The sequence below is a fragment of the Galeopterus variegatus genome, unplaced genomic scaffold (genome assembly GCF_000696425.1).
Source record: "Galeopterus variegatus unplaced genomic scaffold, G_variegatus-3.0.2 Scaffold1653, whole genome shotgun sequence".
Lineage (NCBI taxonomy): Eukaryota > Metazoa > Chordata > Mammalia > Dermoptera > Cynocephalidae > Galeopterus > Galeopterus variegatus.
The window spans coordinates 125,152-140,472 of record NW_007727764.1 but is presented as its reverse complement, the minus strand read 5'-3'; the positions used below and the strand labels follow the sequence as shown (position 1 = coordinate 140,472).

The 15,321-nt window shown below is 40.9% G+C and overlaps 1 protein-coding gene across 1 annotated transcript in view; it reads left to right on the top strand.

The window, feature by feature from the left end:
- Nucleotides 1-1,702: 1,702 nt before the first annotated feature.
- The window catches only part of LOC103594964 (thyrotropin receptor-like), a gene marked incomplete at its 3' end in the record, with an annotated part of 89,819 nt that continues 76,200 nt past the window's right edge, over nt 1,703-15,321 (top strand). Inside the window, exon 1 of the mRNA XM_008578265.1 lies at nt 1,703-1,872. Coding sequence (XP_008576487.1) covers nt 1,703-1,872 — 170 coding nt within the window. The remainder of the gene's footprint in view (nt 1,873-15,321) is intronic.

Below are 15,321 nucleotides of genomic sequence, written 5' to 3'. Positions count from 1 at the left end.
TGCAAGGTGAGTTTAACATTCAAAAATCAGTCACTGTGATCCACCACATTAACAAACTACCGTGGAACCACCATCACAATCAAGATTTAGAACAGTTTCATCACTCAGAAAGTTCTCTGGTGTCCGCTTGTAATACAACCTCTCCTCTGAATGCCAGGCCTTTGCAACTGTTGAGCTGTTTCCTGTCCCTATTGTTTTGCCTTTTTGAGAATTTCATATAAATGAATTTATTTATACGATAATTACATATAAATACATAATCTTTTGAGTTTGCCTTCTTTCACTTAGCATTATGTATTTAAAATCTGTGCATGCTGTATCAGCAGTTCATCTTTATCGTAGAATAGTATTCCACTGTGTGGATGTATGAGTACTTGTATATACATTAACTAGTTGAGGGACATTTGCATTATTTCCAGCTTTTGGTGATTTTAAATAAAGTTTCTATAGTCATTGGAATGCCCATATTTTAAGTGTGCAGTTCAATTAATTTTGACAAAGGTATACATCCACTTAACCTCCAGTCTAATTAAGATATAGAACCCCTCGATTCCCTCCTGTCTTTTTCTAGTCAGTTTTCCTTAATCTTTATTCTGATTTCCATCATCATAGCTTTTTTCCCCTGTCCTAAAAGTTCATGTAAAAGGAATCACGCACTACGTAAGGATTTGATATTCCTTTTATCTCAAGAGGAATTAGTAAGTTATTGAAGACTTTTAAAAAGGAAATTGGCACAATCTGATTTGTCCTGTATTTGCAATTACTTTTTGGCTGCTGTGTGAAGAATGATGAGTGCATGATGGTGTGTCACCTAAGGATTCTTTTCTTCTGATCTTCTGGGGAGAACAAGGTTTAAATTTTCTGGACAGACTAGAATTTCCAGGCTACATGGTGTAATGTTGAATATACTAATTATCCTGATTTAAGTATCACATATTACACACAGGTATGTATATTCAATGCTGTATCCCCCGGATATGTACAATCAATTACGTTTCAATTAAAAAAAAATCCAGGCCGGCCTCAAACCCGCATTGCAAGGTAGATTCGCAGACACATTCCGGTCACCAGGAACCGTTTCTGCCGCTCACGTTCTGCACAGCAGATGGCGCCAGAGCCCGGTCCCGGAGTTGCCTCAGGGCGTCCGANGACTCTCAGCAGAGGCAACTTGGGCTGGGAGGAGTTGCAACGCCGCAGGACCCTGGTGCGCTCGGGGCAGACCACTCCGCGGGGACCTTCCCCGGACAGACTGCGCGCCGGTGGCGCCCCGGCAGGCAGCGTTTTCAGAAGGCTCCCCAAGGGGAGAGGTGGATTTGGGGGGTTAGAGATGAAGAGAGGAGAGGACCTCTCCATTAGGCTTTGGCGAGTACAAATGAAAGGAACTGGTGGGGAAGGGTGGAGAGCAGAGGGGACAGCCGGGACCGGTGTTAGGCGTCAGGGAACAGACGGAGCGGGTGCGTGGCTCGGGCCAAGGGAAGCGAAGCAAGAAGCTTGCTTGGGTGGAGAGTTGCCTCGGAAAGCGGAGCACTCGAGAGCCTCCTCTTCTCCCTCTCCAGCCCCCTCTGCGCTGCTGAGGTCACAGCCCCTTCGAGCCCTCTCTGCTCCTCCCCTCCGCTCCCGGCTCCTTCACCCTGGGGAAGCGGAGCGCTGAGGAGGAGGCGGGAGCGGAGGGGAAAGGAATAGCCCTGGGGCCCCGTGGAAAATGAGGCCGGCGCCCCTGCTGCAGCTGGTGCTGCTGCTCGCCCTGCCCAAGAGCCTGGGGGGAAAGGGGTGTCCATCTCCACCCTGCGAGTGCCATCAGGAGGACGACTTCAAAGTCACCTGCAAGGATATCCACCGCATCCCCAGCCTACCGCCCAGTACGCAGACTCTGTGAGTACCTGGGAGAGGAGAGGGTAGGACCCAGAGCCAGGGACACCTGCAAAGTTGGACGGAAGTGCACAGAAGCAGCTGGGGAACACGCAAAGTGTGGTGTGCGTGTGTGCGCGCGCGTGTATGTGTGTGCGCGCGTGTATGTGTGTGCGCGCGTGTGTGTCTGTGTGCCTGCGCGCGCGCTGAAGCAATGAGTACAAAATCGCCCACACTCTAGAAGGAATCACTGCTGACACCTTCGTTATTCATAACACAAGAAAAGGTAACAAAACAAGGTGACCGTGAGTGGTATTCTTTCTCAAGAGCTGCTATTCTGCTCTTTGCCTCCTCCCAGCCCTAGATGAATCTTAGTTTCACTTCAGATATTAATAAGGTTAATAGCAACTCAAGAACTGACCTTTTTGATTTTATCTGTTAATAAAAAAAATGTGAAAAAAGTATTTCTCCTTTTAGTCTTTCTAGAGGAGAAATTGTCTTAGCAGTTGTACTGATTCATGAAATAGTGGACAAAAATTTAATCAGGGGCCCTTTTCAAAATGTTCCCTTCACACAATGTGTATATTTACCTAATTGTGAACTGCCCACCAACATAGGGCATCCAGAAGCCTCCTTTGTGATAGGCACAGTAGAGGTATAAAGAAATGAAAAACACATTTTTGAGCATGATGCTGATGACACCACATCCAAGGTTGATTCCTGTACCAGCCAGCTGCCAAAAAAAGAAAAGAAAGGAAAAGTTCATTTTTTATCTGCATGTTAAGTATTACCAAATTAATAACGTCATGTTAAATACTATTACATACACACACATATATATTTCTTAACAGATATTTAAATCAATAATCATTGAAAGGGTAAGTGTAGACAAGACCAAGGGGAAAAGGCTTTTCTGACTGATTAATAATAGAACAGAAAGAAAGGATAGCAAAAAAAAAAAAAAAAAAAAAAAAAAAAAATTAGGCTGGTTAAGTCTAGTTAAGGTAAGAAAGTGCCGATTATTACAGAGAATGTAGATAAGTGAAAAGCCATGGTGAAGTTGTTCTGCAGGATTTTCTCAAGAATTTAGACACTGGGACATTCAACAGTAGGTGGTGATGAACATTTCAGCACAGGTATGTATTTCTGTGCTCTGAGATGCCCTCGTTTCTTATCTCACCTGATGAATTAGTGCAGTAACCTCGAGATAGTGCGTTAGTCTACATGTTGCCACCACAGAATAAAATATGTTCCGATCATCCTCTTGATTAAGCTTCCACCTTGGCCCCTGTGGCCTCCAGAATAAAATTCTTTTGTACAGCCTTCAAGATCCCTCAAGACCTAGCCCAGTCTTTCAAGCCTCACTGCTCCTGATTTCTCTGACTTCCTACTCTTACTGAACAGAACTTCTGACACTTCCCCCAAAGTTCTCTGCTCTCACAGCTGCACTTGCCTTCCCTGCCACATTCTGTCCCCTCTGCCTAAAGCCCTTTCCTCTCTCTTCTGACTAATGTCTACTCTGAGATCCAGATTCAGGACCCAATTCCTTCAGGAAGGCTCTCCTGACCCCTGACCCCCAGGCTGGGTAACCTACCCACCTGTCCCCAACTTTCTGAGCGTGAAACTGGCACTGCCACATTCTGTCCCCTCTGCCTAAAGCCCTTTCCTCTCTCTTCTGACTAATGTCTACTCCGAGATCCAGATTCAGGGCCCAATTCCTTCAGGAAGGCTCTCCTGACCCCTGACCCCCAGGCTGGGTAACCTACCCACCTGTCCCCAACTTTCTGAGCGTGAAACTGGCCCTATCCCTGACATAACTGTGTGCTTTCCTGTAACTTGTTATTTACTTGTGTGCCGACCCAAGCAGGACATGAGCTCCTCTACCACGGGGACCCTGTCATTCAACCCTGAATTCCTCAAACCTAGCACAGGGCCTGGAACTACTTAGATGCTCAAAAAAAGCTTAACTGAATGAATAAACAATTATCTGCAACAGCAGCAAAGTGATTTTCAGATCTTTTGGGGGCAGTAGAACTCTTTTGTCAAAGGAAAGGTTATGGAGACGTTAAATACGTAAAGCTAACAATTATATTGTGCTTATATACACAGGGTCCTGTTCTCGGTACTTTACACGAACTTGACCATTGAATAACCACAAAATCCAATGAAGTAGGTGATTTTATTATTCTCATTTTATATATGAAGACATTGAGACACAATATAATGAAGCAATTTTCTGCTCAGTGTCACACAGCTTGTAAGTGGTGAAGCCAGGACTTGAAATATCACGTGGCCAACTATAGACCCTGCACCCTCAAACGACTGTTCTCAGATAGAAAGTAGGTCTCACCCTGCCAGCTTTTCTGCAGGTCACAGGCTTTGGAGAAAGAAGTCTGAAAACCAGTGATGTCCAATAAAGTACAGATGACTTCTGGTGCTATTGGTCAGAGAAGCATGCAAGAACTCAGAAAATAGGAGGTTAGGGGGGAAGGAAAAAAGGAGGGAGGGAGAAAAGAAGGGGTGGGGGGAGGGGGAAGTGTATCTAAGTTACAGAAGACATTCCCTGCTGAAACAAACCAGATCTTTGTCACTAAAAAGCTGTTCTGGCTGGTAACCTCTTTTCTGAATCTACTTAAATTATACAGGATCTGTGGCCAAGGCATGTTCTCTCACAAGGTCATATTATTCAGAGTGTACCTCTTTTTAAAATTTTGAAGAGCTCTCACTGGCTTAAAATGTAAGGGCTTTTGCTCTTTGCTCTTGCGAGTTGTTTACTTAATTTCTGCAACCTTCATCAAGATGCTGTATAACTACTGCCTAGCCATTTTGCAAATTATTTTGGTGCTGAGAATAATTCTTCCTCAGCTGTATCTTCTACCCATGTCTTATGGTGCTAAAAGGTAAGCTGACCTCCTCTTTCCACACTACCCAGACACCTGTCCCGTGGTCTTATGGGTGGGTGGGAGACGGTTACACTGTGGCTTTCACAGAAGAAGTGGTTCTCTAGAGGAGCATGATACGCTCACATTATAATAGTGATTTGAACTGGGTGGGAGGTGAGGGAGAACCGATATCCCTACCTCCCCACCGTGGAACATTCTAGAATCTTTGATAAGCAGGCAGTCTGAGAAAAATGACTCTCCCCAATTGAGAATTACTAATGTAAGGGAATTTAAATGAAGTAAGAAAATAAAATTTAAATGTTGGCATATAAAATTGTACGTCATACTACCTCAAAACCAAGGAGAAGAAAGTTGTCTCTGTTGCCTGCACACGTGAGAGGACCATCCAGTCAATGAAGGAGGAGCTGGATAGAGTTTGGCAGCAATTTTGGATTTGTGTGGCTTCTTCTTCATGAAAGTGCTGACAAACCTTGCCTTGTACTTTGAACCTTCTTGCTTGCAGTTTTATGATGGCAACAATTGCTACTACCTCTGCCTCCTCCAACCTCTGCCACTATCTTGGTCTTGGCTTCAGCAGAGTAAACCATCTGTCCACCACACACACTCGAGTGCCTTCAGAAGTGTTTCTGAAGCGGTTGTTGCTGCTGTTGTTTTCAGGTTCACCTTCTAGTCATTTACATCCTGCTCTGTGGCTATAAATGGATGGACTATTCCAGTGTTTTCTAAACTGTACACATCATTCATTGTCTTTGGGATTTTTGCCCTGCGTTTCATCTGTGTTATTATTTATTCAGAATTTTTAAGTTGACTTTCTTCTTTAACTGAAAGAAATTTAGGAATGCTAATATCATGACTATAAACGGAAAATTATCATGACTTGCTATAAATAAGAAGTAACTAGAAAACAAAACATGGCAAAAACAAAAATGTAATTAAATTCTAGCAAGGGTCTGTGAATGCTCTGAGCCTAAGGCTGCCTTCTCTTTGTTAAAAAGGAAGAATAGTAAGTGTTGAGAAGTAGTAAAGAGATATCATGTCCTTGGTAATATCGAAATGATTGGAAGATGATGGGAAAAGGAATTACTTTCTCACTATATAATTCAATAATATTTAATGCCAGGTGGACACCCCACATAAAAGAACCTCATGTAACTCCAACTCATCCCTGTTCTACACTTGGGGAAATATGGATTTATTCCATATTTCACAATGGTTTTAGTCATGATCAGTGATCATAACCTGAATAACAATTGATTTCCAACCTAAAGAGAAGCCCTCTCTTCAGCACCCACGTGCTGTCCAAACACAGCCCAATACTTAGTGTCTTATAAGGGTGGCTTCATTTCATGCTTCCAGGCTCTGAGATTCATTCTCTTTTATTTTCTCTTTTTCCCTCTTCCCTCTTTCTCTCTATGTTTATTTTTAAAATATATAAAGCATATATATATACTTAAATAAGTCAAGGTTCTTGATGGTAAGTAACAGAAAATCCACTGTCTAGTTTAAGGAGGAAAGAAATATTTTAAGAGAAAAACATGTGATTTTCAGAATTATTGTAAACCCAGGTTTTACAAAAGGCTAGGGCCCAAGGTAAGCAGGAAGTTGGAGCCACAGCCATCATTTGTTTAGGACTATTTCACTGGCAATACCATAAACACAGCCAATAGACATCTGCAGTCCTGTAGCTGCCAGGCTGTGAGCTGCCATCAATTTCTCAACTGTCCCTGCCTCTGTGAATCACCAGCCAGAGAGTGATATCCTCTATGGGAGCATCTGATTGGCTGGCACACATTACCTGCCATACCCTAGCTGCTGGAGGTAGGCAGGAGTAGGTCTTCCTCTTCCACTTTCGGTGTCTGGAGTGGGAGACCCACCCAATGGGGAATTCTCCACCACAGAGAGGCCATGTGCTCTCAAAACTGCTCCTCACTTCCTTCATTCTGCATGTGTTTTTAAAGCACTGGTAATATCACAGACATGGTGTGAAGCTCTGGATTTGGTGGAAAATGCTACCAACATGTCCCTGTCCTCAGGGATCTCACAGTCTTGTGTGGAAGCTGAATGTGAATCAAATAATGACATAAACACATAACTATAATTGTGTAAGTGTGCTGAGAGTGTTCTTGGTGGGGATGGGGGGTCTTACTTAAACTGGGGTTCAGGGAAGGTTTTAAGCTACATCCTGAAGAACCAATAAGAATTAGGTGTAAGGAGTTGCAGGGGTGAGGAGGGTAGAGATTGGGAAAGTGATATTCCAAGAACTTCAAAGAATCCTGATCTGAAAACTAAAGGGGTTTGATTTATTCACTTGGGATGAAGATATTAATGGGCATTAAAATTTGTTACTGCTTTCTTCATAACATAATAAAGGTCAAGGTGAATTTTGATGTCTTTGGGGACAGCTTTTGTGCACAAAAAACTCTTATTGGGGTAACTGATTTTGAAAATTAATATCTGACTCATTAAAGTAATAAATATAAAACCTAGTTCTTTCTTGAGTTTTCCATATATTTATTATTTCATTTGTAAATCAAATTAATTGTTGCCATTACATTAAGGAATATTTTATCATTCAGTAATACTTTAATAAATTACTTAATATATAATTTAATAAAAAAATAGTTTAAATGAGTACAAATTTAATTTATTTTCTTTTATAGTACATGAATGTTTGGCAAAACTTGGAAAATTCTAGAGAATCTGTCAAATCAAACTTTATGAGTACTGGGAATTCTAAGTTTTTAGACATCCCTATGCTATTGGGCAGCAGAGGAGAGTGGTTAAGAGCCCACTCTCTGGAGTGAGACCATCTGAATAGCCTTGCTGCACTATCTCCTAGTTATGCTTTTGGAAATATCATGTGACATTGCCTAATTTCTCTGGGCCTCAGTTTCTTCATCTATAAAATAAGAATAATAATAGTATCCACCTTATCAAATTTCTGGGAAGTATGAATGAGTTAACACTGCTGAAGGATAATTTTCAAAGACAGGTAAAATCATTACTCTCATACTGCTATAAATTGAACACATGTTGAAGATTTTATTTAACTCATTGATGAGTATATATCAGTTTTCTAAGGCTGCCATACAAAGTACAACAGGCTGGGTAGCTTGAGACAACAACTTTATTCTCTCACAGTCCTGGAAGCTAGAAGTCGGAAATGATGGTGTTGGCAGGGCCATGCTTCATCTGAAGGCTCTTCCAAATAGAAAAGAATTTTCCCTTGGCTTTTCCTAGCTTCTGGTGGCTGCGGCAATCCTTGGCATTTCTTGGCTTATAGCTGCATTACTCTGGCCGTTGGATTTAAGGCCTACCCTAATTCAGTATGATCCCAACTAATTATATCTATAAAGATCCATTTCCAAATAAGACCACATTCTGTGATTCCAGGTAGATATGAATTTTGGGGGACATTATTCAACCCACTCTAATGAGGAAACTGGTAAGATATCACCACCAGTTTAAAGAAGAATCCACAAAATAGACATATTTATAGATCAGGAATACTGAAGTAAATATATAAATGATGGGAAACTAGCTTCTTCCATAGTGGGGGAGGGAAGTTCATTAAAGCTCTTCAATACAGGGCAGAATTTGCTCATATAGACAAAATTACTTTGCATTGCTACAGACATAAAATCTACAAAACTGTAAAATAGTTCCCATAGAATCAGACTAGGAAACATGGAAGGGTGTGCTCAAGTCAAGGCATAATTTTCTATTGAATACAAATTTTCCCCATAATACCTCCAAAATGCTTAGAATACTTACTGGCTCACTGTGAGCTCTATACAAGTTAACATAGCAAAACCTCAAATTTCCTTTTGAACTTAAATCACAGGACAAAATAAATTTGTTAATTATGCTCTTTAAATTGGAATAGTAAGGTCAGTCTATTAGATTTGCCAATAAGCCACCTTCTCTTAAATAATATGAATACTTGGAATGCCAAGCATATATTGATTATTCTTAGACTCAACACAAATCTATTTATCTATGATCCTGATTTAGATTCTCATTTCTATTCTTAATTCTAAATTTTCTTAACCCCACTGTAACTGTTGAGGATGGAAAATCCTATTGTGGTAATTGAAAGGTGGGGCCTTGGAGAGGTGATTAGGTTGTAGGACCATGTCATAGTGAATGGATTAGTAATGGTGGTCAGAGGCATGGTTCTGAGGGCTTTAAGAGGAGAGCACATCAGAATCTTTCTCTCTCTGCTCCACCATTTTCTGACATGTGAGACCCCTGGGTCACTGTCACCACCACCAAGGCCTTCACCAAATGTGTTCCCTGGACTTTGGACTTTCCAGCTTCCAAAACCATAAGCAGTAAATTTCATGTTCTTACAAATCACCCAGTTCCAGGTATTCTGTTATAAGCAACAGAAATGGATTAACACACCAAGCTAAAACATGTTTATTGGTTAAACAAATTGGTCTTCTCCCCTAATGAACTCCAGATTCTTTATGGGACTGTCTACTGACTTCCTAGGTACCTTATAGTTAAGGTGGCCCTACTTAAATGGAACCTCCCCTTATACCTGTGGGGGAGAAAAGATTATCTTTTCTTTACCTATCACAAGGTTCATGGCCAAAACCCCTATAACAACAACAACAAAAAAAAACAGATTAACAAAAGAAATGCATAATGAATTTATTTAATAAATTTGTTAATAAGTTTTACATGACATGAGAGACTTCAGAAATGGAGACATAAAGAAAGAGGGAAAACTGTATTTTTATGGATAGTCATGCAGAAGTATGACTGAAGGACAAAAGGGTGTAATCTAATGGTAATAAACGGGGGAATTTAGCAAGGCCTGTGTATTTGTCTGTTTCTGTTGCTTATGACAGAATACCTGAAACTGGGTTATTTATAAAAAACAAAATTTATTTCTTACAGTTTGGAGGCTAGGAAGCCCAAGGTCCAGGGAACACATTTGGTGAGGGCCTTGTTGGTAGGTGGTGACTCTGCAATGACCAGGGTGTCACATGATGAGAATGACCTGAGCAAGAGAGCTAACCTTCTCACTCCCTCTCCTTCTAAAGCCGTAAGAACCACACCCATAACTCATTATTTAATAAATGGATTAATACATTCATGACAGCACAGTCCTCATGATCCAGTCACCTCTCAAAAGCCCCACCCTTCGAATACCATAATCAGATTTCCCACCCTCTTAATACTGTTACAATGGAGATCTAGTTTCCAATACATGAACTTTGAGGGGGCACATTTGAGCCACAGCAGCCTGTTTGTTCAGATTAGATTTCCCACCCTCTTAATACTGTTACAATGGAGATCTAGTTTCCAATACATGAACTTTGCGGGGGCACATTTGAGCCACAGCAGCCTGTTTGTTCAGACTTTTCTCTGTGTCCTTTGTCTTCCTTCCTTTTCCCTTTGTATAGGGAGGAACATCTGGAGTGAAGGTCTTATTACCTACTTTAGAGGAAGGTCAGAGAATTCTTTTATGGCTTGCTTCAGGGGAGAAGAGCAGAAGAAGGTCAGAGAGACCTTCCTGCTCCTGCTGTTTTCTCCAGTGCCAAGGTGCCATATTTTGGGATACCGTGTCCTTAACGCCATCATACCTATCATTCAGGTATAATTAACAGCATCTCTTTCACTCTCAAAGGAGTCCCAATTCTGAGGATAAATTACTAATAGATCTCACTAATAGACCATGAAGTCCAGAGCCCTATGGGACAGTCCGAGCCTTGTTTCTCGTCACCATAGCTGTAAGTCTATAACTTAAAAGAGGGTTGGTTTCTTGGAACCACCTCAAAATCTGCAGCCCCCACATAGAGGGTAGTGAACTTCCTTCTCTGCTTCAGCTGAATTTTGCATTTCTTTGGGTCTCTTGAGATACCTAAATGTCTTCCCTTCTGTTTTATTGTAGGAGCCTCTTAACTGGTCTCCTGTGTCTATGGCCCTCGACAATCTATTCTTCACTCAGCAAACAGAGAGATCTTTTAAAATGTAGTTCAAGACATGTCCCTCCTCTACTCAGAATCTTCCTACTTATCTCAAAATCAAAACCAAAGTCCTAAAAGTAGCCTAAAGGCCTGACATGATCTAGATCTTCTCTATGTTTCTGATTTTATATATATATATATTTTTTTTTCTTTTTTTTTGCTCTCACTGAGTAATTCAGCTTTCCTTTCATCCTCTTTGCCAGCTTTTCACATTAAGTTCTTCCCTCTGCCTGGACCATTACTTTCCCAAATATCCCCATGACTAATCCCTTCACCCCCTTCAACTCTTTGTTCAATTGTTACCTTTTCAATAAGATTTCCTAATCACTGTCTTTAAAGTTGAACACTCCTGCTTTAAAAAAAATTATTTCAGAGCAGTTGGCACCTAATATGCTACATATTTGCTTATTTTTATGTTTATTATTTCTGTATTTCCCCATAAGAACAAAAAGCAAGTCTTTTGTTTTGGTTTTGTTGTTACTGTTATCTGTTTTGTTCAGTTATCTATCACGAGTGCCCCAAAAGAGCTTGGTATATAAGAGGTAGTCTATAAATATTTGTTTAACAGAAGAATGACTGAATGCTTGAATGAATGGCCCTGGAGACACTTTAATATCATTTTATTGGGTCCTTTCATGATTCTTTTTCAGAGTTTTTAAGTTTTATTGCCCTGATAGGACAGATGAAATTCTGCCTTTGTGCTGCATTGTGACATATGTATGACATATTTTTCTTGGTTATCTGGGACACTAGTTTTTTATATACTGAGATGACATCTGATGGGGTTCTCACTGCTTGTCTGGCCCTATGCTCACTTTACTAAAACCATGTTAAAGACTTTGAACAGACACCTCCAAGAAATATTAACTTCACTGGTGCTTTCTAAACTTTCCAAATGCAGCACTCCTACGCAAGAGGAAAGAAGAGGCACCCAGGATATCTGTGACACCCAGAAGCAATGCAGAGCAAGCAGGACATTTCTTTGAAACCTCTGGTTTTATTAATGTTTTTAATTTAACTTCCAAAAAATTACTAAGAATTTTTCATTCTTTTCCATTACATAGCTGTTTTTCATGTGGCTTCATATTTTCCTTCACTTTCATGGTACTGTAACTCTGTATTTGAATATCCCAGTAACTTCACCCAAAAAAGGTGACTTGAATGCCCAGAATGGCAGGCATTGCAGGAGGCCAGTAAAAAAGTAGTTTGGGAGGCAGTATTGTGTGTGCTTGAGAGTGCAGCCTCAACCGTCAGACCAGCCAACATCATCAGTCATGACCTCAGAGGCCTGGATCCAGAATATCTTGTTATTTTCATCTGTGTGAACAAACCCTAGCTGTCCTGGGAAGAGGTATATGGAAGGACCTTTGGGAGTGTAATGGTATTAGGAGGTGGGGACTTCGGGAGGTAATTAGGTCATGAGGGTGGAGCCCTCATGATAGAATTAGTGCCCTCTTCCGTGTGAATGTATAACCAGAAGACAGCCATTTGTAAACCAGGAAGTGGGCCCTCACCAGACACCAGCCCTCCTGCTGCCTTGATCTTGGACTTCCAGTCTCCAGAACTGAAAGACATAAATGTTTGTTTTTTAAGCCACTCAGTCTTTGGTATTCTGTTACGCAGCTTGAACTAAGACACCCTGTTAGACCATTTAAAATGCAACTTCCAGTATTCCTTCTCCCTCTCCCTTCCTTGATATTTCTCCACTATACTTTTCACTGTCTGACATTCTTTGTGTTTTAATTTATTATTATTATTATTATTAGTGTGGTTATTTCCCCCTGCTAGAATGTCAGATCAATAAAGCCATGTAATATATTGCCAATGCCTAGAATAGCACTAGCATATGATAGCTGGCTGTGAGACTGTGAGCATAACTGACTCCATCTTAAGCCCTGTTTGTCATGTCTTTGTGAGAGCTTTGCCCATAACTTGTGCAATAACTAGGGGAAAAGTAGTTAGATAGGCACAACTTGCTGACTGTAAAGAAGGAAAGATTAAGTACCAGTGTGGCAATAAATTGGCCTGGCAACCTGCCTCAACATTTGGAGCTAGTTACGTTTGGCTTGTTTACAAACTGCCTGTATACACCTGAGCTCAGCCTTGAGATGGCGCAGAAAGAAGTATGTCATGTACCTTAGGGCTGCTGTCTGCCTGACTCAGTACTGTGTAAAGAAGTTACCCTGTGATAAAGATCTTTGCTTTACTGGATGGAATGGTCTATTTCATTGTTTGGCCTTGAGATACCTTTCCAGTTAGGTGGACAATCTGCTCTTGGTCCATCCTCAGACAGTGATCAATAAATATTTTTTGAAAAAACAAAGGAAGGAAGGAAGAAAAACTCACTACAATAAAGTGCTACCCACCTAGAGGAAGGACTTCTGGTCATCTCAAATCTTTGGACCATGTTCATAAACCCAGAAATAACTGAAAAGAATGTTAAGATGGAAATACTGCAGCCATAAAGCCCACTAAAGACTTTCTTGTAGGACAGTCCCTCATTTATGCCTGTCCTTAGATCCTATTTATTCTCGTGTTCAGAGCCTTTCCCCAAAGCTAGTCTTCAGTTTCCCAGCTCGCAAAAAGATTGAAATAACAAAATATAAAATGACAGTACCTGGCAATAAGAGGAGACAATTTCAATCCCCTCTCTGCAATTGAGTAATAATGATAACACTCGTCCATGGGTAAAATTAAGCTAATGCCTGCAAAATACACATGAAGCCAAAAGCTTCACAGAGATCATGTTTTCTGAAAGAAAAATTTGGACACAGGGAGCTTTTGCCAGGTGCAAAGGCGATGTGGGAAGTTTAGTTTAAGATGATGAGGAAATATTTGAACTTCTGGAATATTCTGATGGTAAAATATTTTCAACAGGACTGTACCAGAAAAATCCAGGGAGTCCTGAGATGCATATCATCTGAATTCTCAGGTGGTCAGGATCCAGCAGCCATTTGTTTCTAGCAGCAGCAAGCTCTCTCCCCTCCCTGCTTCTCTTCCCCATCGCACCTTTCTGCTCCCTGTAATCACACTCCCCAGTAAGAATTCTCACACAGGCTCTGCCTTCGGAAGATCCCAGGCTAAGACATCACTGACTCCTCTCTTTCACTCAGACTCCACACCTTCTGTTAGAAAATCCAGTTGGACTTTTATCTTCAAAATAAACCAAAGATTCAACCATTTCTCACCACCTTTCCTGATATTTAGCTGGTTCAAGCCATCGTCATCTCTCACCTGATTAACAAACATAGTAGCCAGGATAATTCTAGTAAAATTTAAGTCAGATCTTGCTCTTTTTTTTTTTTTGGAGGGGGGTCAAAATTTTTAATAGCTACTTATCTCATTCAGAAAATAAGGTGTATATATATATATATTTAAATGCCTTTATGATGATTTACATAGTATAATATAATCTGTCCCCCGTAATTGCTCTGACCTTATTTTCTACTATCCTCTCTGCTTTAGCCACATTTCTCTCCTTAATACTTCTTAAACATATAGTACTATACGTGTTCCTCCCTTGTCACTCCTGCCTCTGGATCTTAGCATTTATTCAGAATCTTCTTCCCCATATCAGCCTGGCTTATTTTATTATTATTATTATTATTATTTTTTAGCTCTTTCAGGTCTTTATTCAAATGTCACTTTCTCAGTGAGGCCTTCTGTTATGGACTGAATGGTTGTGTCCCCTCCAAACCCCTCAAATTCATATGTTGAAATCCTAACCCCTAGTGTAATGGTATTAGGAGGTGGGGACTTCGGGAGGTAATTAGGTCATGAGGGTGGAGCCCTCATGATAGAATTAGTGCCCTCTTCCGTGTGAATGTATAACCAGAAGACAGCCATTTGCAAACCAGGAAGTGGGCCCTCACCAGACACCAGCCCTCCTGCCGCCCTCATGATAGAATTAGTGCCCTCTTCCGTGTGAATGTATAACCAGAAGACAGCCATTTGTAAACCAGGAAGTGGGCCCTCACCAGACACCAGCCCTCCTGCCGCCTTGATCTTGGACTTCCAGTCTCCAGAACTGAAAGACATAAATGTTTGTTTTTTAAGCCACTCAGTCTTTGGTATTCTGTTACGCAGCTTGAACTAAGACACCCTGTTAGACCATTTAAAATGCAACTTCCAGTATTCCTTCTCCCTCTCCCTTCCTTGATATTTCTCCACTATACTTTTCACTGTCTGACATTCTTTGTGTTTTAATTTATTATTATTATTATTATTAGTGTGGTTATTTCCCCCTGCTAGAATGTCAGATCAATAAAGCCATGTAATATATTGCCAATGCCTAGAATAGCACTAGCATATGATAGCTGGCTGTGAGACTGTGAGCATAACTGACTCCATCTTAAGCCCTGTTTGTCATGTCTTTGTGAGAGCTTTGCCCATAACTTGTGCAATAACTAGGGGAAAAGTAGTTAGATAGGCACAACTTGCTGACTGTAAAGAAGGAAAGATTAAGTACCAGTGTGGCAATAAATTGGCCTGGCAACCTGCCTCAACATTTGGAGCTAGTTACGTTTGGCTTGTTTACAAACTGCCTGTATACACCTGAGCTCAGCCTTGAGATGGCGCAGAAAGAAGTA